General features: G+C 44.7%; 1 protein-coding gene across 1 annotated transcript in view; it reads right to left on the minus strand.

Moving 5' to 3' along the window:
- Positions 1–12,665: 12,665 nt before the first annotated feature.
- LOC146869341 (coiled-coil alpha-helical rod protein 1-like) overlaps positions 12,666–24,858 on the minus strand; it is a 223,758-nt gene continuing 211,565 nt past the window's right edge. The window contains exon 18 of the mRNA XM_085651076.1: positions 12,666–13,034. Coding sequence (XP_085507202.1) covers positions 12,940–13,034 — 95 coding nt within the window. The 3' untranslated portion in view covers positions 12,666–12,939. The remainder of the gene's footprint in view (positions 13,035–24,858) is intronic.

Genomic DNA, 24,858 nt, shown 5'->3' on the forward strand with positions numbered 1-24,858 from the left:
CGGGAACGGGGGAGTTTGCCTATCTGATGGATAGCTGAGACGCTGTCATTGCAAACGCAGTATTTGCTTTGATACTTTGGCAGCTTCAAGTGTCAGCATTGCATGAGCTCTGGCGTGTGTCATAACTCGCGGCTATTTTCAGCGTGGCAACGCAGGTTAACCTACTCGGGAAACCGTAAAAGTAGTAAACTAGGCATTTTAAACGAGACCGTTCTTTAGATCTTCAAACTATTTGGCATACTAAAGATGCTGTTGCCACAACGAGCTAGCAGGCTACTTTATAAACTGGTCCTTCGTTCTGGCTTGCATTATATACTTGTACGCATCTGCCTGTTTTGTTTGTTTACAAAAAACGTTGTGTAATGTATATAAGAAACTCAAAATCTCCCGAAATTCATTAAGTTATCACTAATCTGATTTCATATGATGAATTGCGTCACTCGTTTTTTCACAAAATGCATGCGTATAGAAAAATCGTTTGTGCTATCTGAGGTCTGGCTTTAACGTTTTCGTATGGTGCCGTAATCGCATCCAGTACCACTGCTGCTCTTGTGTGCCTAGACCTCACCCTCCCACGTGGGTGAGTATGAGGTCACCGAGGAGTGAGGCTTCGTGACATCTTGTTTAATTATAAGTAGTATATTTGACTTTTTTTCCCCTATTCGACGACGCCCCTCCTCCGAGGTAGTGATGGTTATTACAACAATGCCAAGTTCAGAGATTGGCCTTGCTGTGCTTTGACACTCACCGGCCTGTCTTTTGACAAATAACACATGCAGAAACTAGAGGCGAGCGAACCAGCAAATTAACAAGGAGAACAGACTTGAAGGGTCGGCTTTGGTTAAAGAGCCAATGCACAAGCCGAGCCTTAAACAGATTTGGCATGTAAATCCTGTAACCTACATCACGTTCCAATATGATACGGTGTCTTTAACATTAAAAAAAAGTGTATTTCTTTAACACACACAAGCGTGTCACCGTAGTGCATCAGAATATATCTCTTTACTGAGAAGTATTAATTTAAAGTGGGAATTTTTAAACATGCACGGAGAAACATTCCTGCCCCCGCCCTATGGCAATGCTGTTGGTGTAATTTTCAAGTATACCCTATATATGACCTGGATGCATAGATTGGATGGAGCGACATTATAAAAACAAGCATTGGCATAGCCAATAGGTCTCGCCTTTGGGACCTTATAACTATTTAGTTATGCAGCACAATATCCTTAGTGCAACAACATCAACTGTTGGGCATGGGTAAACACATATAACGTCCCAAAGGGGAGACCTGTTGGCTATGCCAATGCTTGTTTGGTTTGATTGATGGGTGTTCTGTAAGTAAGAGTGACCCCCCTCCCCCCTTTCTCGTGCGTTTTTTGAGTTTGGACCTGGCTCATAGTGGCTGGATGGTTTCAACCTGTGTGCATTTTGATGCACCTAGGGGGCTATAGTGCATCTCTCGTTATTCATGGAGTTGCATGGGACAGTTGGTTCATCCTGTGTGCATTTGGTCTTGGTGAGTGAGAGGCTGTCCTAATTAGGTGTCTATTCTGGTCTACTGGGTCTTTTGCTATATATTTGGTAGGTACACCAGATGGATAGATTGATCGCTTGCTTGTCCTGTTGGTCAAATCAGTTTTTTCACCAGAGTGCGAAAAGCAGTTTGTCAATTTATTATTTTCTTTATAAGCTAGAAGCAGACTTTTTAACAAGTCTGAGAGCATTCTCTTGAGCCCTGCTATCTCCTTTTGTGTAGAGTCCTGCTTTTGACAAAGATCCCTCAATACCTCATTAGTGACCTCTGGTTCTGTTTGGGTCCCTGCTTCCCTTGAGGCTGCTACAACCCTTGGTGCACTCTCGATCTTCTCTAGTTCGTCCTCAATTTTTTCTTCATGGTCGTCTGCTAGTATTAAGTATCTGTTGGAACATTCTAAGTTTATAAAGTCCCTAGTTGGAGTGCTGGGCTCTTCCAGGTCTGTAGTGACTCGTCTAGGGGAATCGGTTTGGGTGGAAATACCTTGCATGGTTAAGGGGGCTCTGGGGCACAATGCACAATTACTAAAGGACTTTTTTGCTTTGGGATTTGTGTAATAGGTGATGCTTTACTTTGCTTGCTAACATATGTAGAGATTTTCTTACGGTCTTTAGGTGCCGCTTCCTCCCCATTTGCTAGCGTAGTTTCAACCTCCTCGATCAACTCGTCAATAGCTGCTAAAGTCCAGTTATCAGCTGCAGAGGTTGCTGTTTTGTAATTTTAGCCATCTTCTTCCAACCTGTTCCTGATTCTATTGCCTTCCTTTTTCCCATTTTCCTGTCAGCAAGCCGCTCAAACTTGTCGACTGGATTTTTTCCTCTAGTAGCGGGGAATCTATCACGCTTTTACAGTATCCTCAGGGCAGATGTAACAGAAAAGAAGTGTTCTGGCTATTCAGCTGGTAGGTATTATTCGCAACGTCCCTTATCCTAAGGCCTATAGAACAGAGCAACGTTCAGCTGATTTATACTAATCAAAGTCACAAAAACGCATGAATCTTTGTGAGGATAGAGACGGTGTTCTACCATCCAACGTATTTATTTCAAAAGGGTTCGGTAAAGGTGCGACTTCAGTCCAGACTTACAATTCACAGTTATGGTTCACAATTAGACCTGTGGGTTAATTAAAGAATAAAATACCTTACGGCTCGCAGAGTTTCTTAAAAACAGGTGAATGAGCATAGTTCTTACCCTATTGCAGCGTAGATTTATAGTCGGTACAGACCTCTATGTTGCTACCAAGGGGGCTGGCCCTGCCCTACCTGTCCGACGCTGACGGGTGCAGACGGGCCCGCCTTTGGCCCGGGCACGCCCGCGCACGTCCCGCGCTGCAGGAGCCTGCAGCTGGCCCTGCCCTACCTGTCTGTCGCGGACGGGCGCAGACGGGCCCGCCTTTGGCCCAGGCACGCCCGTGCACGTCCCGCGCTGCAGGAGCCTGCAGCTGGCCCTGCCCCACCTGTCTGTCGCTGACGGGTGCAGACGGGCCCGCCTTTGGCCCGGGCACGCCCGCGCACGTCCTGCTTTGGCACCTGCGGCAGTGTATCTACAAAAGGAACCAAAAACATCAAAAATCTCAGTCCTAACAATCTTTCCAGAAATGTCCCTGCTGCTGCTCATTTTGCTTCTGCTTTTACTATTCCACCGCTCACCCTCTCCACTCCCCCACCCCAAGAACCCCCCCCAGAAATGTGGTCTCCTCCGGCCCCGCAACCCACATTTAACCCTCCCTACTTTATTGGGGGTGCCCTAATCTTACACACTGCTGTTCTTTCTTTCAAACACCTTTAAATGTACAGTAATGCAGTAACATAACATTTCTTTAAACAAAATGTGTAAATCTAAAAGTGCTGACTAAAGGGCCAAAGGTCATCGTGTCTAAGAGTGGTCATAACCGGATGTGAAGCTTTGCTGTTTCACGTAGCTCTTTTGACAGCTGCTTTGAAGAGTTCCAGATAATTAGAGCAATGTTCATTCGATCATTCGTTTTATAATCTTTTCATGTAATGCTCGTTTACATTTTAATGATGTTTGGCAAACCAGCTTATTTTACAAGTACACAGACAGGCACACGTGCAAACATACAGTCGTCTTCGTGCATGTCATTCACTAGTATTAAAGATATGTTGTTTACGGCATTTTTAAACTGCAAAAGTGAGATGTGAAGGGCTATACAAAATCATAATATTTGTTGTTTACTCACAGTTTCTACAGCCTGGGGCTGGTAGAGTTCTTTTGGTGCCCGCCTACCATGGGTCCAAATACTGAAGCTATCTGTATGGAAACTGTAAGCAGCTTAAATGTTTAGGTCGAGCATCAGGATCTGGGTTGAGGTACGATATTAAACTTTATTAACTATTATGGTCCAATTGTACATGACACTACAGCCCTACTCAAAATTAGTGAGATACTTAGAGGGGCACCGGGAAAGATAATCTTGGGTGGAGATTTTAATTTTATTCAAGATATAAAGAAAGATACTTCGAATAAAAAAGAGCTGAAACCCAAAACTAAAAAAGTGGTAGAAGTACTAAGACAGGAACATATTTTGATAGACCCCTGGCGCGACGCCAATCCAACCAAGCTGTTTTTTTCCTGCTACTCTAATCAATTTCATACAGCATCCCGAATTGATTTCTTTTTAATATCGGAATCCTTGGGATAATAAAGCATTGAAATAGGGATAAATCCATTCCCTGATCACTCCCTTATTAAACTTGAAGTGGAGATTGAGGAATGCAGGAGGTTGAGATCCAGGTGGCAGATGGATCGTCTCCTCCTGCAGGACCTTCAATGGGTGGCCGATACAAAAGAGTGGATAGCAGAATTCTTCAAGATAAATGATAATACGACAGATATCTTTTTAGTTTGGGGTGGATTTAAGGCCGCCTTTCGTGGGCAGATGATTGCACTCGCAGCTGCTCAAGCTAAACAAAGGAGAGAAAAAATCATTAAACTCCGGCGGCAGTAGAAAATGCCACGAAAATAAGAACTACTCAGCCCGTTGGGACGCGGGACGCCAGAGTTCAGCTAGAAAGTGCAAAGTATGAATTGAAGGAGTTTTTTTTACAATTGAAGAGATAGCCAGCTCCAGAACATATCAACAGCGAGTGTATGAGGAGAGTCAAATGGTGGGTAAAATGTTTGCAGGAACAACCAAAACTAAACAGGAAGCAGCCATGATTTCTGAAATTATTGACCCCAAAACCAGAGCCAAATTAAAGAAGGCATAGCCCAAGTTTTCTTAGAGCACTACTCGCAGCTATACACTACCAGATATGAAGCAGGAGTGGATTAAATTAGCAATTACTTTGAGGAGGTAAATCTTCCCACTCTTTCAGGGCCATTAGCGGAACAGCTCCAGCTTGACATTTCTGAACAAGAAACTATAAAAGTGGTAAAGTCTATTGCAGGGGCAAAAGCCTGTGGAGCCGACGGGCTCCCAATTGAATTTATAAAACCTTTCCCAAGGATCTGACCCCCTTCTTGGAGAAACTGTTTAATAATATCAAACAGGGAGGCAGTGTTCCTCCAAGTTTCAAGGAGTCTATACTGGTCAGCTTTGTTAAAAAGGGGAAAAACTGTAAGGATATCAATTCATACAGGCCAATCAGTCTTCTTAATGCAGAGTTTAAAATATTAATGAAAGTCTGGGCACAACGTTTTACCTCCATCGCACAGGCACTAATCCACTGTGATCAGACCGGATTCGTTGCAGGAAGGTCTATGTCCACCAATACCGGGTTTTTAATTTAGGCTCTTGACTACGCGACTATTAATAAAATTCCAACCCTTATTACGATGGTCGACGCCGAAAAGGCGTTTGACTTGGTCAATTGGGATGCACTTTTTTATGGTTTTGGAAAATTCGGCATCCCGGTCCAAATTTGAAGCATGTTGAGAAATATTTATCAAGGTGCCCAAGCCCGGGTTATAGTAAATGGGGACTCAATAGGGGTAGTGGATATAAATCGTGAAAGTAGACAAGGCTGTCCGATGTCGCCTATACTGTTCACTTTTTTTTATCGAACCCTTGGCTATAAGAATCCTCGGAAACCCCCAGATTAGAGCTCCAATTGAAGGGATGGCCAAATTGAAACTTTTGGCGGGTAACATAATTATGTATTTATGCCCTGATAAACAGAATTTGGAACACGTTTTGGAAGAATTTAGTAAATTTGAACAAATAAGGGGGATACAAAATAAACCAAAATAAAACTGAGATTGTAATATTAAACGCTGATTGCAACTTTTTCCCCACTAATCTAAAAATCAAGGCACTGTAAGAAGAACCAATCAGATATCTGGGTATCTACGTTTCCAATCAAGTAGAACAATTATTTAGTCTGAATTATTTAGCCATGCGGAATAAAATTAAAACCCTACTGGATAAGAGAACCCTTCTACCTTTAAATCAGATTGGCCATGTAGCACTTTTAAAAAAGTCTATCCTTCCCCTATTAATATTTCTTTTTATAAACGTACCCTGAAAGTTAATTCCAAATATTGTAAAGAAATAGACTCAATGTTCAGGGAATTCGTGTGGAATAAGAAGGCCTCCAGGGTTAAATTGCCCATATTACAGCTGGAAATAAATCAAGGGGGTTTAGCCATACCAAATATCCGAACTTATTATGAGGCAGCTATTTTAGACCTTACAGCAAGTCTACTGGAACCTAATGGTCGGCTAGACATATTTTTTCTTGAAAGGATGATTCGTGAGTCCGGCACACAAATCCCAATCTTTTTTTAAAAACATCCAAACTACCTAAAAAGTCCCGTTAGAAGACAATTCATGACTACTCCGAAAGATTGCAGTCTTCTTTTTAAACAAGCAGACTCCTCAGGGTTTATTTTTTTGAAGCTAGAGGAATGTAAAACTTTTGGTCTGCAAATTCATTCCAGCCGGCTTAAAAGATGGAAGGACAGTGGCTTTGAGACCTGGGCCATTTCTTAATTTCTAAGACAGTGATCTCCTGGTAGGAGTTTCAAAGTAGATTTGGCAATCGAAACAGGCCGGGGTTTTTGGAGTACTTGCAGATCGCAAATGTTATAAAAAAATATAATCTATTGTCAAGTGGTGTGCCAACAAATCAGGGTAACGCTTTATATACAGCAAAACTAAAGGGGCTAGGAAATTGGTACTCTCTGTTGATAAAACGCAAGGCTCCCCCCCCCTGGTTGAGGAATTTCTGGGAAAAGTAACTTGGGAAACCAACTGCTCCTTCTCTCCCCAGGAATGGCAGTCAATATCCAAGGTAGGAAGCAAGGCCTTGAGAGCAGCCAATTTTAAAAGAATGGCCTTCTTGTCGCAGTGGCTGGCCTATTACACCCCGAAAACGTTAAATAAACGTCATGCGGAAGTGGACAATAAATGTTTTCGATGCCAGTCCCAAGGTGAGGGAGACTGGTTACATATATTCTATACGTGTCCAAAGCTTGAAGTTTTTTGGCGTAAGATTTTCTCAGCAATATGCCAGGTAATTAAAAAGAAGCGCGACCCTGCGGCTGAAGTAGCACTTTTCGGTTTTTCTAAAGTAAGGTCAGATCTGACCAAAGTAGAAGAGACGTATATTGCAATCTGCTCTATTGTAGCTCGTTCTTTAATTCTCCAAAATTGGAGATCTGAAGAGGTACCATCATATCCTAAATGGCTGAACAAAATACAAAGGATAAGGAGGTTTGAAGAAGCTTATGCTAAGCGGGTCGGGGCAACAAAAAGGTTTACAGCGGTTTGGAGGTTCTTTGATAATTGGGACACAAATTTAGCACTTTAGCACATTGCACTTTATGTCCTTATATTGAAGGGAAAGTACGACTGCACTTTATTTTTAGCACAGGCAGAAGGTTTTTAACATATATTAACAGATTATTTCATTGTTGGTGCGATAGCATGTGATGATCATGAGAATAAGCGATTAAGGTTAATATTTTTGGGCAATCTTGAGGGTGTAATAATGTAAACACCGTTGGTAATTATGCCCATTTCACTTCATGGTCCTATATCTGAGGGAAGGTGCAATTGTACCTTAATGTTGTTCCCCCCCCCACCCCCAAAAAAAAAAAAAAAAAAAAAAAATGTTATAACTGTCTGGAAGCTTTTCTTGTATTTGGAAAACAACAATATCAATTTAGATTTCCTCAACTCATTGCACTGTAATGTAAACAGTGTAAACTAGAGGCAGTTTGAATTTAAAGCACTTTAGCACTTTAGGAGAAAATTATTTTATGGGTCTGACAGCTAAATGATGAGGTAGTTTTAAAAGATTATATGGGATTGCCGGACTGCCCGTTGTGTCTTTTAAAGTATTTAGAGTAATTGGTATGTCTATTTATTCTCCATGGGTTTCAGATGACAATTGAATAAGAATGTATACCAGTGTAAATTGTCGATTTTTTTTTATTCCTGACGATCAACTTTACTATAATGTTGTCATGTCCTTTGCTCAGCTCTACAAAAAAAAAAAAAATACTCTGTTGTCAGAAGACTGAAATTCATGAATATTAAATTCCTCATTTCACATACTAGCATTAAATTAAATAAACAAGTAGTCCCCAAATAACACTTACTAGTGTAAGGGAACTGTAATTGGCCTGTGCTCCTCACGAAAAACCGGAAATTATGTATCGGAGCGCTAAGGTGTAAGGAGAGAGGAAACAAAAAACTACACACAAATTAACCAATTGCGAGAAGCATTCCAGAATGCCAGAGATTACACTCCGTAGAGTGATTACTGAAGGTCTTGCAGACAACGCATGCGCGCTAATGCTCGACCCAAAAAGGTTAGACTCTAAAGGACTCTTTACATTCTGAACAGAGACTTTAGTTTCACCCTGCACCAAATGGAGGAACTCAGGAAGGTTTTACACTTAGAACGAATTCATTACCATGGAAAAGAGTTTCAAACGCATTTGCGTCAACATCTTCAATGAGGTAAGTTGAAACAAATGCATTCTACGTAATACAACGCACTGGATAGGAGTTTTAGAATTCAGGGAAAGTAGCGTGAAGTTGTTAGAGTTCAGTTAAGTGTCGCGTTATTGGATATTGGATATTGGATAGGTATTTATAGAGCGCAAACGTTCGCTCCAAAGGGAGCATCTTGGCGCTGTAAAACCTGGGACCAGATCACTGGAAAGGTGGTGGGGGGCTAAATGGCTGCTTTAGTCCAGTCATCAGAGAGACTAAAAATCCACGTTTTGAGGAGCTTCCTAAACGGCTTCTCATGCGTCTGAAGTCTAAGATGCCTTGGCATACTGTTCCAGGCTCTAATAGCCAGGGTACTGAGTGTTTTTCCGCCTTTGGACTTCAGGTTGAATTTAGAGGGGGTCATGAGGTTTTCTTGAGAGGATCTGAGAGTGCGACCCGGGGTGTAGTGAGGGAAGCGTCTCGACAGGTAGACTGGGCCGGATTTGTTGAAGGCTCGGAAGGCTACAACGAGAATTTTAAAGAGTATTCTCTTGTGCAAGGGGAGCCAATGAAGGAATCTGAGGGCAGTGGAGATAGAAGATTTGCGTGGGAGTTTTAAGACAAGACGCGCGGCAGTGTGCAGGACACTTTGCAGTTTCAGTCGGGTGGACTTTTTGGTCCCTGCCAGGAGGCCGTTACAATAGTCCACTCGAGAGAGTATGAGGGCTACCGCAATGGTCTTTCTGGAATCGAGTTATGGGGTAGTAAGGAGTTTTTAGGCTACAGGGAAGGATAGCAGTATGCAAAATAATAATCTGTGGTATAGGTGGCTGTGGCAAAAATAATATGTATGGATGGGAATGCGTTGTAAGTGTATCCTGTGTAGTGCTTGCTTGGTAATGCATGTGTGATAGTGATATGAGTTGTTGTAACCTATATTTCCCAGGAAGACATGTCAGCAGTTCTTCGCAGAAAAATGAGCATAGAGAATTACTAAGGGGAAGCCTGTCTCCTCTTTCCCCACTTGTGTGTCTGGGTCCCCTCCCTCCAGTCTCAAGAATGTCAGCAATACACTTCCACTAAGAAAGTAACCTCGCCTCCATCTTGTGCGCATGGACATGTCAGGGTTTCCAACATAGAAACCCCAGGCGTCCCCCTCTGATTCATTCAGAAACACATGCTGTATGCATCATATAAACTACACACGCACGCACACACATATATATATATTATCTACTGGCGGTCGCCAGTAGATAGTTATAGTTAGGACCTTGTTTCCATAGGAAATATGAAAATTCTATTTTGAATAACTTTGGCGCCGGTTGACGAATCCTCGCGGAATTTTCAAAACTAATGGGGCGCTCCGCTCAGCTCCTACCCTGAAAGTCTCGGGGTGATTCGTCAAGCGGGGGCTGAGAAAAAAGGGGGGTCCCAAAACACGTTTTCCCCATGTGTTTTCCCCATGCATTTTCCCATAGGACACACACACACACACACACACACACACGCACACACATAGGCACACGTGCTGGGTTGTTAGCGCATGAATCTGGGTTTAGCTCGTAGCTGCAGAGCTTTACACAAGTGGGCCAGGGAGCACGACTGAACACTGTCGGGGGTCATTCTTGTCCCAACACCTGTGTCTTTTGGCTGCTGACTAATGCATCCACTTGAGGATTTGCCACAGGACCTTTCATCCTTACAAGATCATTAAACTGAGTACCACTGAGTTGGGAAACAAACATCCATCAATCAGTGCCAGGATGTCTCTTTAGGTGAAGGTGTTCTTTACAGATACACATTATGATAACTTTTTTGCTATTCCATCTTTCCATTATTAAATAAAGAAATTATGTATTCTTACGTTTCCTAAAACCTTTCAATTTTTGTTTAGTTTTCACACCAGAGGTGTTTTGGTACAAAGTGTTATTTTTTATGAACATTGTCAAAACGTTTTTTGTGAAATGTGCCATTACTTACAAAATCAGAGATTATTTATTTTGGTTTAAACTACTCGATATTCTCCAAAACTTTGTGTGTCACTGGAGACAAGAAAAGTAAAGTAGTATTTGTTTCCAACCCGCTTGAGTCCAGTCTGCTATGTGGGCGACCACATGTGGGTGTACTTCAGCCCAGCATGGCTTTTCTCCTGAACTCTAGTGTTGGGGAAGTGAGAAACTTGGGTGGTAATTTGGCCTTGCTTTGAAAGGGCGAAAATCCTCATGGCTGTTAGGAAGGACAACTGTGGTCAGGTGGAGTTTTGTGATTTGCCATTAAGGTAGCAGTTTTGTACCGCTGCTTCATCTCATCACCTGAAGCACCAAAGGGTGGTTCCCATCAAACAGCGCGTCAGGCCCAGTCCATGTCACCTGAACTAGGACGTCTAAGACATGGAGTCTGCTATTCGTGGTCTATGAACTCCATGGGTATCAGGGGCACCGAACAGCCTCTCTGACAATATTAGGCGGAACATTTACTTTCATAGACGCCTTTTGACCACAGAAAGGCAGTAGAATGACATTAAAGACAGAGCTGTAAACTGCAGGACGCCATGATCGCCCTGGCCTTGGTAAATGATAGGAAAAGGCCACCAGGCTCTTAGATCTTCAGCCTCCATGTCCATGTGAGGGGACAAGCCTTCCCCTTTAGGGAGGCGGACATCCCCAAAACAGACTCAGTTGGGAAGGCTCCCACAGACAGCGTCTTCTTTTGAAGCTTTGGATATATTGCTCAAACTATGAACTCGCAGACTCAGAAGATTGATTCTTCTGAGGATCCTGTACCTGCTTGAGGACTTGGGAACCCATAAGAGGCAAGCCTTTTGGTGAGGAAACTTAGGCAGCCCTAAGTCATAGATTCTCTTACTCTACAGCCAAGGAATATGGGTGGGGTAAGGTCTTAATGGATGGCACTCTAAGTATGTTTATTATGATGGAGAAGAAAATATCCTCTCATTGAGTGCACATCATTGGGTTAGTTGATACTGGCATGGATAATGTCTGCGTCAGTTTTGAGCCAGTTACCCTCTATTTCTTATGCTGAGTTGACGTGAAAGCAGGATCAGCTCAAATGTCAAAGGACTCAATCCAAAAGAATAAAACACAAGCAAAGACCAATGTTGGGCTGGTGCACAGCAGGCTGCGGGCATAGTGGATCTGGCATTGTGACCAGTGGTGACTTGGAGAATATGTACAACAGCTAGCACTGGGGTGACAGCCACCACAGCCTCGGGCACCGGATAGCAGGTACCAAGATACAAGAAAGCTGCATTGGAAGCATCTCGAGCAAGCCCATGCCTGAAGGAACGGGTGCCAGGTTTCTCGCTTTCAGCTTAGTGCTCGAGCTGTCCAAAAAGAATCCAGCACCAGGAGGCGCTTAGAGTTTCAGCGGAGGCATACATTTCTGCTTCGCTACATTCTCTGGACTGGTGCTGAAAAGATCTGACTAACTGAAGAGGTCCTACATGCAAGGAAGCATTTGAGTATGCCTTCGAGACAGAGAGGTAGCAGATTTAGCCGGAGCTTTGCTGCTTTATATAGTCGTTTTGTTCTAAGTTAAATCAAATACATGAAGTCAAGTGAAGGTGGACTGGGAGAGATACTATGACGTTTCTCCAGTAGATGCGTTTTTCTTATAGGAGAATGCAAAAATATATATATGCGCCTCAGGCCATCACGCAAAGTGGAAGTGCTGTGTGATTAGCCCTTGATGGTTTGGTTGGACAAAGCTGTACTTAGCACACACTACTTCCTAAAGTGTCAGATGTTCCAGGACACTACAACACATGATGCTTGTGTCCCAACCTGGCTGTGTTGGTCTTTGTTATTTCGCCCATCTTAGGTGCTTGCTGGCGGCCACGAGCTATCCTATTAAAATAATCACATGAAGATTCAATGGAGAGTCAGATCAGCCCCTACCACAAAGGGGTATGGGTTGAAATAAGAAACTTATAAACAAGCCTCTGCCCTCTCAAACTAGGTTCTCTCTTTCAAGATTCTCCTGTAATGAGTTTGCTGTAGGGTACTAAAAAGGAACATTTATCTCATCTGTGGTCCTATCAGAAAGCACGTGTCAGGTCTACTCTGAGTCCAAGCATCAGTACGTACCACCCAACATTGAAGGTCACTTCCACTGGGGCAATTCATTCTGCAAGAGAAGTTAGAGACTTACGAAGAGCTGCTCGTTTTGAGGAGTTAAGTACTTATAATGGGCAAGACGACAACTGTCCAAAGTTCATAAGGCACTTTAATAGAATGTATAAAAAAAAATGTTTTTCAATTAGTGCATAAATTAAGTCCAACCTTGAAGCATGAGTTCTGCAAACAAAAGGGGAGCTTTAAGCTACCAGATGGAAGTGATGCAGATGACCAACATCCACAGTCTATACCACAGAGAGAGGAAGGGCGATTGTCCAGTCCCTGTCCAAAGCTTCCCTCTCAGGATGGACGGTGATCTCTTCTCTAAATGACAACAGGATCATGCGGTCAACAATAGCATCTCTAGTCCTGTTCATCCTCAGATGGTGCCTCCTCTTCCTCATTGATGATAGCTGCGCTCAGTGTCTGCAGATTGTTCAACATGGCGGACAGGGATTCTGGAGGTGAAAACAGAGCAGGTGATGAGTCTTCAAAGTCCTTAGACCAACAGAGAAGCCCCACTTCAATTGTATCTTGGCATCCACACATCTTACAACAAACCCTTCTATCACCACAATCACAACAGTGCATCTCGTCTCCACTTGGCATGCGCCAACCAGCAGGTTGTTTTAATAACTGTATGGAAGAGCACCAGCTTTAAAAGAAATTAGGGTGCTCTGCAAGACAATGGAGCAAATTTGACTGTTTGAGCTTTGCCTTTTCATTATAAATAACTAACGCGCACAAAGCTAGGATCACTGTTCCAAGAAGACCCTACTAATTGCTTCCTGCACCAGAATCAGTGACCTATCTTACCCCATGACTCAGATATTAGACAAAATGGGACCCCAATGGGTTGAGAATAAAAGGGGGCAGCATAGTCCAAAAGGTTTAGAGAATACATTTGATGACAGTCACCCAAATCAATAAAGCATAGACCAAACCTCCATTTACTATAACCCTAATACAGCTTAATCAATACTTTTTATTTAGCAAAGCTTTGCATTCCACTGAGACCACAGCTGGTGGCTTGCAGAACTCAGACCTGCACCCACACCGACTGACCATGCTCACAACCTTGGCCTCATCCTTGACAGACAACTGACCATGAAACGATAAGTCAACGCCGTCGCCTCCTCCTGCTTCTACACCCTTTGCATGCTCTGCAGGATTTTCAGATGCCAATCAGCAGCAGAAAGACTGTCCCGAAGGCCCTTGTCACCAGCCACTTTGACTACGGCAACGCTCTCTATGCCAGAATCCCCACCCATTCCATACAGAACGCAGCAGCCAGAGTCATCCTGGACCTCCCTAAACAGACCCACATCATTCTACACCTCAGACAGCTCCACTGGCTCCCAATCCAGAAAAGATGCCAGTTCAAGATCCTCACACACGCCTACAAGGCCCTCCACGACCAAGGACCGTCCTACATCAACCACTGTCATGTATTCCATTAGCCCTCAAGACACCGTCGCTTCTCTAGCCCTTGCACAGACCCCCCCCACGTCCAACGCTGCCGCAGCAGAGGCCACTGCTTCTCCTAAAACGCTGCAAAGACCTTCAATAACCTCCCCTCCTTGACGGACTTCAGAAAGAAACTCAATACCTGACGTTTTGACGGAGACATGGCACCCTCAGTGCCCAGATACCCCCAGCGTTGACAGTGTTGCGATTTACAAATACTAATTGTTTGATTGACTGAATTCTACCACAATGAGGTATTTTTTTCTGGATAAAACACATAACTCTTGGAGTGACTTGACACATTTCTCAAGGATTCTTCATCGCAGTTCCCAGAGGTTATGAGCAGTGAAGTCTTCACTTCATTATGTTGAAACATTAGCGCTTGGGGATAGTTCTGTAAAGGTTGTCACTTGGCAGACAGAAGGGACCCAGGGATAGCTACTTCAACAGTCGCCAGCCCCATACTGAACACGGGAGAAAGAGCCACGTGGCAGAGTTAAGATTAGAAACATATTCAATAGACCGGATTATGATATCAAGTCTTTGTATACTGTTAATAGTTCAGGATTTTACCAAAGGGAAGTGTGTTTAATGCACATTTGGCAGGCGATTGTTTGCAACATTCAGATCAAGTGACACCTATTTTAGTAAGGGAACCACAAAACGAGCCAATGAATGAAAGTGTAAGACTCAGTCTAAAACCTACCCTTGCACCTGCTAGAGCAACGAGAGGACCTCAGATAAATGAATGAATGTAAGCCTCACTTCAAAACCCATCCTTTCTAGAAAAAGAAGAGCGCCTCAAATGAATGAACGTAAGCCTCACCCTAAAAACCTATCCCTTCTAGAGAAACAAGAGCTCCTCAGATGAAAGAATGTAAGCCTCACCCTAAAGCCTCTCTCTTCTAGAGAGACAAGAACGCCTCGGGTGAATGAATGAACGTAAGCCTTACCCAAAAACCAATCCCTTCTAGAGAAACAAGAGCGCCTCAAATGAATGAATTAATTAATCTAAGCCTCACCATAAACCTACTAACCCTTCTAGAGAAACAAGAGCTCCTCAGATGAAAGAATATAAGCCTCACCCTAAAAACCAATCCCTTCTAGAGAAACAAGAGCTCCTCAGATGAATGAACGTAAGCCTCACCCTAAAAACCTATCCCTTCTAGAGAAACAAGAGCTCCTCAGATGAAAGAATGTAAGCCTCACCCTAAAGCCTCTCTCTTCTAGAGAGACAAGAACGCCTCGGGTGAATGAATGAACGTAAGCTTTACCCAAAAACCAATCCCTTCTAGAGAAACAAGAGCGCCTCAAATGAATGAATGAATTAATCTAAGCCTCACCATAAAACCTACTACCCCTTCTAGAGAAACAAGAGCTCCTCAGATGAATGAATGAATTTAAGCCTTACCCTAAAATCCACCCTTTCTAGAGAAACACGAAAGCCTCGAATGAATGAATGTAAGCCTTACCCCAAAACCTAACCCTTCTAGAGAAACAAGAGCACCTCGAATAAATAAAATCTTTGCTCCAAAACCTATCCTCTCTAGCACAAGAGTGCCTCTAAGCATAAATGTAAGCTTAGCTTCAGAATCTATCCCTTCAAGAGCAATGAGTGCACACTGACTAAATGAATAAAAATAAGCTTGGTTCCAAACCCTAACCCTTCTGGAGCAACAATAGTGTCTAAAATTATGAAAGACTCGTTTCAAAACCTACAGTTTCTAGAGAAACAAGAGCACCTGGAAATAATGAATAAAACAGACACAACAGATTGTCTTGTAGCCAAAGTTTTGATTTCTGGTGTCACTCCCAATGCAATTCAGGCTCCCGTAAAAGCAGCTGCTGAGGTTTGTGGATGACCACTAGCTATCGCCCAACAGAAGCACTCCACATATCATGGGCATGACGCTGCACACTGCTCTCTGCCCTTCATTAACATATCTGATACAACGCTGCACACTGCTCTCCGCCCTCCATGAACATATCTGATACAACGCTGCACACTGCTCTCTGCCCTCCATGAACATATCTGATACAACGCTGCACACTGCTCTCTGCCCTTCATTAACATATCTGATACAACGCTGCACACTGCTCTCCGGCCTCCATGAACATATCTGAAACAACGCTGCACACTGCTCTCCGCCCTCCATGAACATATCTGATACAACGCTGCACACTGCTCTCTGCCCTCCATGAACATATCTGATATAACGCTGCACACTGCTCTCCGGCCTCCATGAACATATCTGATACAACGCTGCACACTGCTCTCCGCCCTCCATGAACATATCTGATACAACGCTGCACACTGCTCTCCGCCCTCCATGAACATATCTGATATAACGCTGCACACTGCTCTCCGGCCTCCATGAACATATCTGATACAACGCTGCACACTGCTCTCCGGCCTCCATGAACATATCTGATATAACGCTGCACACTGCTCTCCGGCCTCCATGATTCTGATATAACGCTGCACACTGCTCTCCGGCCTCCATGAACATATCCGATATAACGCTGCACACTGCTCTCCGGCCTCCATGAACATATCTGATACAACGCTGCACACTGCTCTCCGGCCTCCATGAACATATCTGATACAACGCTGCACACTGCTCTCCGGCCTCCATGAACATATCTGATACAACGCTGCACACTGCTCTCCGGCCTCAATGAACATATCTGATATAACGCTGCACACTGCTCTCCGGCCTCCATAAACATATCTGATACAACGCTGCACACTGCTCTCCGGCCTCCATGAACATATTAGATACAACGCTGTACAATGCTCTTCATGAACATATCTGATACAACACTGCTCTCCATCCAACATATTCTTGGTAGGACACCGCTCTCTGTGCTCAATAAACATATCCCTGATACAACACTGCACACTGCGCTCCTTAAATATATCCATGTGAGAACACTCCAGACTTCACTGTCTTTCAAGAATATATCTGTGATGAAGCACTGCCGGCTGCTCTCCGCACTCCCAGAAGGAATGGTTTCTTACCTGTAACTCCTGTTCTCTCATAGGGGTATTTCCATGATAAGTCATAAGCACTTGAAAAGTTCCGCCCATGTGCGGGGACCCCAGAGCACTTCTTTAGATAAATGGTTTTTAATTATTTTTATTTTTAATTAATTAAACAGGCTCACAAAATCTCATATAATGCATTACATGTGTGAGAAGTTGGCCTGGTATATGCTGTCCACTAGTTATAGTGGGCACCTTGTACCAGTCCAAACAACCCTTATTGATGATTAGGTTAAAGACAACCTTTACTGAAAGCTATCCTAGTGGTAGCTTATGGAGAGCAGCCTTCAGGCTAAGTCTCGAAGGAATGTAAAGCAGCTTGGTTTACCAGATTATGACCTCTTGAATGACCAAATGAAAGGAGAACCACACAAGGTATATATAAAATATATGTATTTATTTCTAAACACTCTCTAATAACCTCTTCATGAGATTAGAGAGCAAGATGCACAATATTAAATCACTAGAACGACAGTAAATAGCACAATATACAATGGGCCCCAGGGGGAACCAAACCATATATTAAGAAAGTGGTATAAGAACCACTACTTGACTAGACACATTGCCTAGAGCACGTAGAATCGCTGGGACCCCAAGGAACCACCCAAGGTTGTGACACAGGGGACCCACGGAGGACGCATGTAGTGTGAGAACACAGCCACGAGCTCCGTACAATCCTATGGGAAAGTCGCGGTTGGAATTTTAAAGATCAAGGACACTTAGGAGAGGACTTTGAGCAAACCCTTTCAAACTTAGAAGGTTCTAAGGCCAGCACCCATGTGAGCACCGGAGTACTCGTTTTACCTAACCCAGGGAAGCCGGGTGCATAGGTGTCAAATGGTGTCAGAAATCTTCGTCATTTTCTATGGCGAGATGCTGCAGAGTGCTGCTGCTGTGAAGAGGAAATGTGTCCGGTGGGATCCAAGCCTGAATTGGAGATGTGAAGAACCTCAAAACAGAGAGGACAGAGTCTGGGTCACTTCAGGGGGACTAGGGGCACGGTAGAACAATGCCCACCAATGTCGGGTGTTTCAGGTGAGAAGAGGTGAAGCTTGACTCCACTGCCATGGGCACCAGGAGACTACGACCAAAGTCCGCAGGCGAGCTGTCCCACGAAGGATGTCGAGTGCTGGGGGGATCGGTATACGGATTGGAGACCAACAAGCCTTGGCAACGGCAACCCACGCAGTGAGAGTAAAAAGGCTTCGGTGTGGACCAGCAAGGTCCTGTGGACTCCCCAAGCGATGGAGAGTCAGGGCATGTCTGGAGCAACCGGGTAAGCCCACTGAAAGTTAAAGTACCCTTCTCAGGGACCCACAAGTCGACGCACAAGGGATTGCGAAAGGACCTCGAGAGGAATCACTAAATACCAGCCCACGGGACACTCGTGGAGTGTAGGCCAGTAATCTTCGGTGGAATCACTGCTCGGGGTCTGGACTACAAGTAGGCCAAAGCACAGCCTCAGGGATCGCGAAAAAGCATATGCTGCTGCAAATGTGGGCTTTGGATCTCAGGTTTGCTGAGAGCACGGATTGGCCTCGGGGAATCTAGGAAACCCACCTCCTGTGTTGCAAAATCTTCGGAGTCCTTCAGGAGCTGCGTAGTTGCAAACCGGACACATGCATCTTTGGTGCCTGCCTTGCAGGGGAGTAATTCCTTTACTCCAAAGAAGATTCTTCGGTCATCCAACTTCGAGTAGATAGTTGAAGTTCTGGGATCCTGTAGCAGAGTTTCGTCTAGCCAGGGGTTCCTACTTTATACCCAAAGAAGGGGTGGGACAAACTCTAGAGACCCACCTATGGGAGGGTCAGGACAGAAGGGTGGCTACACCCATGTCCTTTGTCCAGTTTCGCGCCAGAGAAGGGGCTGATAGACCCTGCAATCGGTTTGAGCTGGACTATGCACAGGGACACAAAATGTGCCCCCAGTGCAGACATCAAAGCACTCTCGGAGAGCACCCACCCTGCCCCAATACACTACAGCCTGTCTGGGAGGTGGTCACACCTCCCTGTGACAGGAAACCTATTGTCCAGCCGTCCCCTGCCGTCCAGCAGCAAGAGGGCAGACTCGTGTCTGTGGCTGGCAGCACCCATTTTGTGATGCCAGAGCTTGCAAAGCTGGTACCGGGTGTACCGGTGCTGTCATATTTCTCCTTCTAGTAGGGTGAAATCATACCTCCCACACCCGTTACTGGTGTGGAGGTATGATTCCAAGGTGTTTGACACCAAACACGACATGTTTCCATGCAGCTGTTTTAAAGTTAGCATTTACTGCGAGGTTATAATGCACTTAAGAGTATATGGTAGGCTGCATCACAAACAACCACGGAATAGAGGTTCCGAAAGCTGCAGAGGGGCTCTGCTCATGCATGGGCACCCTCTCACATAAAACCCAGCACCCTGCCTTCAGTATTGATAAGGCCTGCCATAGGGGTGACTGATAGGTTTATATGTGCAGTGATATGGATGGATATAGTGAACCTATATCTAAGTAAGGGGTGCATACACCACCTTACACAGGCTGCTGTAGCAGACCTGTTGTGTCATTTTGAAAGGTCTCCCAGAGGGGGCATAATACATGCTGTAGCCCCTGAGAGGGCTCTGTGGTACCTATGCCCTGGGTATATAATATACCATATACTAGGGCATTATAAGGGTACCCCAGAATCCAATCTGAAGTGTACCTAAAGTAAAGTACATGAACAACCAATTTAGGGAGAAAGCAGATAGACTGGGGTCCTGATTAGCAGGATCCCAGTCAAACTAAGCAGAAAACCAGCAAAACACCAGGCAAAAAGTGGGGGTAACCATGCAGTCAGATTCCACCTTCCTACAACATGTACACATAATTAACCATTTCCATACATTGTTGTCCAAAGCATTGTTCAAAGACAGCGCCACATTGGGAAGGCAGTGAACGGTCGGTGTCTATCCCCCTCCAGTGTGGTGTGCCACAGGGCTCTTCCCTCAGCCCCACATTGTTTAATGTTTATATGGCCCCCCTGGAGGACGTGGTAGCCCCATTTGGCATTAAAATCGTCAGCTATGCTGACGATACTCAGCTGGTGGTTGCCTTATCCCATCTTGTTGATAACCCAGATTCGCTGCGCTCCTGTATGTCCAAAGTCCACACTTGGATGTGCGAATCAGCTTTAAAGTTGAACGGTTCAAAGACCGAATTAATATTGTTAGGACACTAATCTGGCATAGCTGTCTGGGAGCTTTTCCTAGTCCTAAAAAGGAGATCAAAAGTCTGGGATCTGGCTGGAACAAGATCTTTCTTTCAGGACCCAGGCGAAAAAAACGGCAGGAGTATGTGTCGGTCTTCTCCGCTCAGCTCGTAAAGTTCTCCCCCTGCTCCCTTGGACATCTAGGAAGCTACTCATTCAGGGGCTTATTGTATCTAGATTAGATTACAGTAATACCATTTTTCTAGGTGCCCCTGAAGCTACATTTAATAAACTTCAGCGGGTCCAAAATGCTGCTGCAAGGCTGCTTATGTATACACCAAGGATGCAGTCAGCTAAACCTGCATTGAAGGCCCTGCACTGGCTTCCGGTGCGGGAAAGGGTCAAATTCAAGGCTCTTTGCACTGCGCATAAAATTCTTCAGGGGAAGGGACCTCCTATCCTGGGGAATCTAGCTGTGCCTTATAAGGCTAAGAGGGCCTTGCGTTCTGACCAGAAACATCCGCTTCAAGTTCCCAGGGTGAAAAGGGCTCGGGCTGGTGGACGAAGATTCTCGGTTAATATAGCCATTTTGTGGAACGGACTTCCTCTGAGTTTGCGCTCAGAGACTTGTTTTTTGCGGTTCCGTAAACTTCTTAAAACTTATTTTTTCCCTGCCTGACGCTGCTGAACCTGTCTGCTTTTTATGGTTGTCGCCCTGGACAAGCGCTGGGATGCCCTAGCGTAACTATGCGCTATATAAAACTCAGATTCATTCATTCATTTAGATCACATCCCAATTTCGTCAGGATATCACCTCTCTTTTTTATGATAAACACATTTTTATTGATTTGACAAAAAAGACACCAGCCATACATTACGACACCATGAAGACCAGGAGTACAAACAATGGTCTGTGCGACCCATTCCACGAATATGAATGGTAGAACGGCATGTGTTAGGACATTCCAATGAGACTAAACCATTCCCCTCAACCACTTCCCCCAGATACTCCGATAATTCTTAGGACACCCACGTGCTTCATACAGAGTTTTTTCTTACGTAGCACACCAGTCGACCCCGGTCTGCCAGCGCCTGACACATGGGGGTTCAAGGCTTTTCCATAAGGCCGCTATGTCCCTTTTAGCCACCACCATTGCTGTAGTAAAAAACAATGTCATTCCTGGACCCATCCAGCCCGTCAATAATGCCCAGGATCGTGTGTCTCCAGTCATGCGGCAGGATATCACCGCTTTGACCAGACAGTCCGTACTCGGAATTGCCTCTATGCTGAAGGTACATCTATGATCCCTTCTAGGTTTCTATACGTATCCCAGGAGACCATATTTTATCAAATTTGTTCTTGCATCCCCTGCTATCATATAACACTTTTTCAGCTTTGTAGCACCAATCAAGATCTGCCTCCCATTCGGCTACAGTGGCGGATACACAGAACCCCCATTTGCATGCTATGTTTCGTTTGCCCACCCCGGCTGCAAGGGCAAGCCAAATTCTCGTGTGCTTAGGCCCGTCTTCCTCACCCTTAATCATCAGTAGGAGACCCTTGGCCTCCACCGGTACCTTTACTCCCGTTACCCTGGACATTGTTGCCGCCACTCCTTGCCAATAACTCGTGATCACTGAGCAGTCCCAAAGTATATGGAAGAATGACCCCTCTGCCTGGCATCCCCTCATGCAGTCCGCTGATTGTACCTTGCCCCATTCGTGCAAAAGTGTACGAGGATAGTACGTACGATGTAGGATTCTGAATTGTATCAGCCTAAATTTAGTCCTGATCGCTATTTCTCTGGGCCCCTGAAACGCATCAGTCCACTCCTCCTCCTCAAGAGTACCCACATCAGCCTCCCACACTGTCCGCAGGAGTATCAGGGGTCCTGCGCATTGTGAATTAATTTTTTGTATATTGTCGAGGTTGCCCTGTCCGGTATGGGGTCCGCCAATAAGCGATCCTCCAGGGGTGAGTAGTCCGGAATAGCCTCTCCAGCCTTAATTTGTTGATGGATTGCATGTATAAGCCGCATATGGGGAAATGCCTGGGAGGGTGCAAGCCTGAATTCTATTTGTAAGTCCTCAAATGATAGTGACGCTGTACCTCTCCATATGTCACCCAGATGATAGTTACCTAAGGCTCTCCATCCCGCAAACCCCTCCAGTCCAGTCACTTTCCTCGATAAATCTTCTTAAGTAGATATTTTTCGCCTTTCTTCAAGAAGGCCTACAAAGACCCTTAAGAGATCGAAAGACAATAATGCAGTCTAAATACATAAGCTACATTGGCCGCATCCTCAAAGAATTGAAAAAAGGTAGCCAGTATACTAAATTTGTGTAGGTTTATAGTATTAAACACACAGAATAATCTCCTTCACAAAACCCCTTTTTTCATGACAGATGAAAGGAAAGGACATAATAGCTCAATAGGCTGCCATTATATGTCTTTGAAAATAGAAGCTGTGCCTTTGAGATCCCAGAGACCACCAGTATCCCATCATGCATAGCTAGTGACAGTTACTTCAGTTCTTTTTGAGGGAGATGAGAAGAGCATGTATACTCTATGTTATGGATCCCTGTGTCTATTCCACCGGGGAAGAGGGAGGGTTGCTTATGACATCATGGAAATACCCCTACGAGAGAACAGGAGTTACAGGTAAGAAACAGTTCCTTCTCTCGTAGGGGATTTCTGTGTATAGTGATAAGCACTTGAATAGATTAGCAAGTCCATCCCTGTAAAACGCAGTGGAAGAGACAGAGAAAGAGATATGTAGATTTAGGCAAACAGGTTCCGGAGGGAAGCCTGCCCTACTTGAGCATCTGCCTTGGCATCTGAATCTAGGCAGTAGTGTTTAGTATGAACTGATTTCCAGGTAGCAGCCTCGCAAATCGCTGCAATGGGAATATTACAAAGTAAGGCCGCAGTAGCTGCTTTCCCTCTAGTTGAGGGAGCTTTAGGCTTACTAGCTAAGGATTTATTAGCTTTTTGGTAACAGAGAAGGATGCAGGAAACAATCCATCTAGAGATGGACTGCCTAGAAGTCGCCAGACCAGTACGGAAGGAACCATAGTTTACAAATAACTGGTAAGATCTTCGTAGCTCCTTAGTCTTAGCTAAATAGAATTTTAAAACCCGTCTAAAAACTAGGGAATGAAGAGATCTCTCCGCTGGAGTAGATGGATTCTGGCAAAAGGTAGGCAAGGAAATAGTCTGGTTAACATGAAAATCTGAAACCACCTTAGGGAGGAACTTCGGATGAGTCCTTATAAGCACTTTAGATGCGTGAAAAAGTGTGTATGGCTCTTTACAGCATAGTGCCTGGATTTCGCTAACTCTGCGGACAGAAGTAACCGCCACAAGTAAGCCGTTTTCCAAGACAGATGCTGAAGAGAAGATTTTTTGTATAAGCTTAAAAGGTTCTTACATAAGACGGAAAGTACCACATTAAGCTCCCAGGGAGGAGAAGGACTCTTAATGGGAGGAAAAACCTTCTTCAAATGCTCCAGGAAATCTTTAATGACAGGAATTCTGAAAAAGGAAGTTTGTGAAGGGCATTTCCTGTAGGCAGTAAGGGCTGCCAAGTGGACCTTAATGGAAGAAAATTGAAGGCCAGATTATGCCAGATGAAGCAAATATGGAAGGATGACATCTTTCTGGCAAGAGGTAGGATCCTCATGCTTTGATTAGCACCAAATACAGAATCTCTTACATTTATGAGCATAAGAGGACCGCATAGATGGCCCCCTAGCTTCTTTGAGGATGTCCATGCAGCTTTGGGGTAAGTTCACATGTCCATATTGTACAATCTCAGTAGCCATGCTGCCAAATTCAAAGAGGAGAGCTTGGGGTGCACCATCTGGCCTCTGAACTTCGTTAGTAGCTCTGATTGGCAAGGAAGCCTGAGATGTGGATGGATAGACCGGTGAAGGAGGTCCATGAACCACGATTGACGTGGCCACTCTGGAGCTATGAGAATCATTGTGGTCCGTGACTATGCCAGCTTGATTAGGACTGTCGGGATTTGGGGAACTGGAGGAAAGGCGTAGAGAAGTCTGCATGACCAGTTGATCCATACGGCATTCCCCAACGTTCCCGGTTGGTAGTACCTTGACCCAAAGTTTTGGCACTTGCTGTTTTCTGCGGTGGTGAACAAGTTGACCTCCGGAGTACAAAGCAATCACAAGGAGATGATGGACGGAGTGCTTAAACTTTCAGACACTCACCCCAGTCACAGATCTGGGTTGAATCCATCATCGTTTTTTAGCTCACTTCGCCACCTCAGTTTAGACCCAGCTATATGCAAATCAGTCTTGACCCTGTGCCTCATGGGAACAGTCCAGCCCGAACTGCCAAGCCAGGTCTTCCCTGAACTGGAAACAAGCATCCTGGGAACGGTTTCGGGGTAACACCCCTCTTCAGCCAGCCTAGCTTGAATCCAGTGGCAAAGTGAGCAAGGGACCACGTCTGGGCATACCCTCCCAACTTATGGTTTTCCTGGAGGAGTCTGCTTAGAGAGTCAGCCTGAGCATTTTGACCACCTGGGGGGTGAGTTGCTGTTATGGTCAAGTTTCTGGCCAGAAGCCACTTCCAGAT

Source organism: Triturus cristatus, chromosome 1_1, assembly GCF_964204655.1.
Source record: "Triturus cristatus chromosome 1_1, aTriCri1.1, whole genome shotgun sequence".
NCBI lineage: Eukaryota > Metazoa > Chordata > Amphibia > Caudata > Salamandridae > Triturus > Triturus cristatus.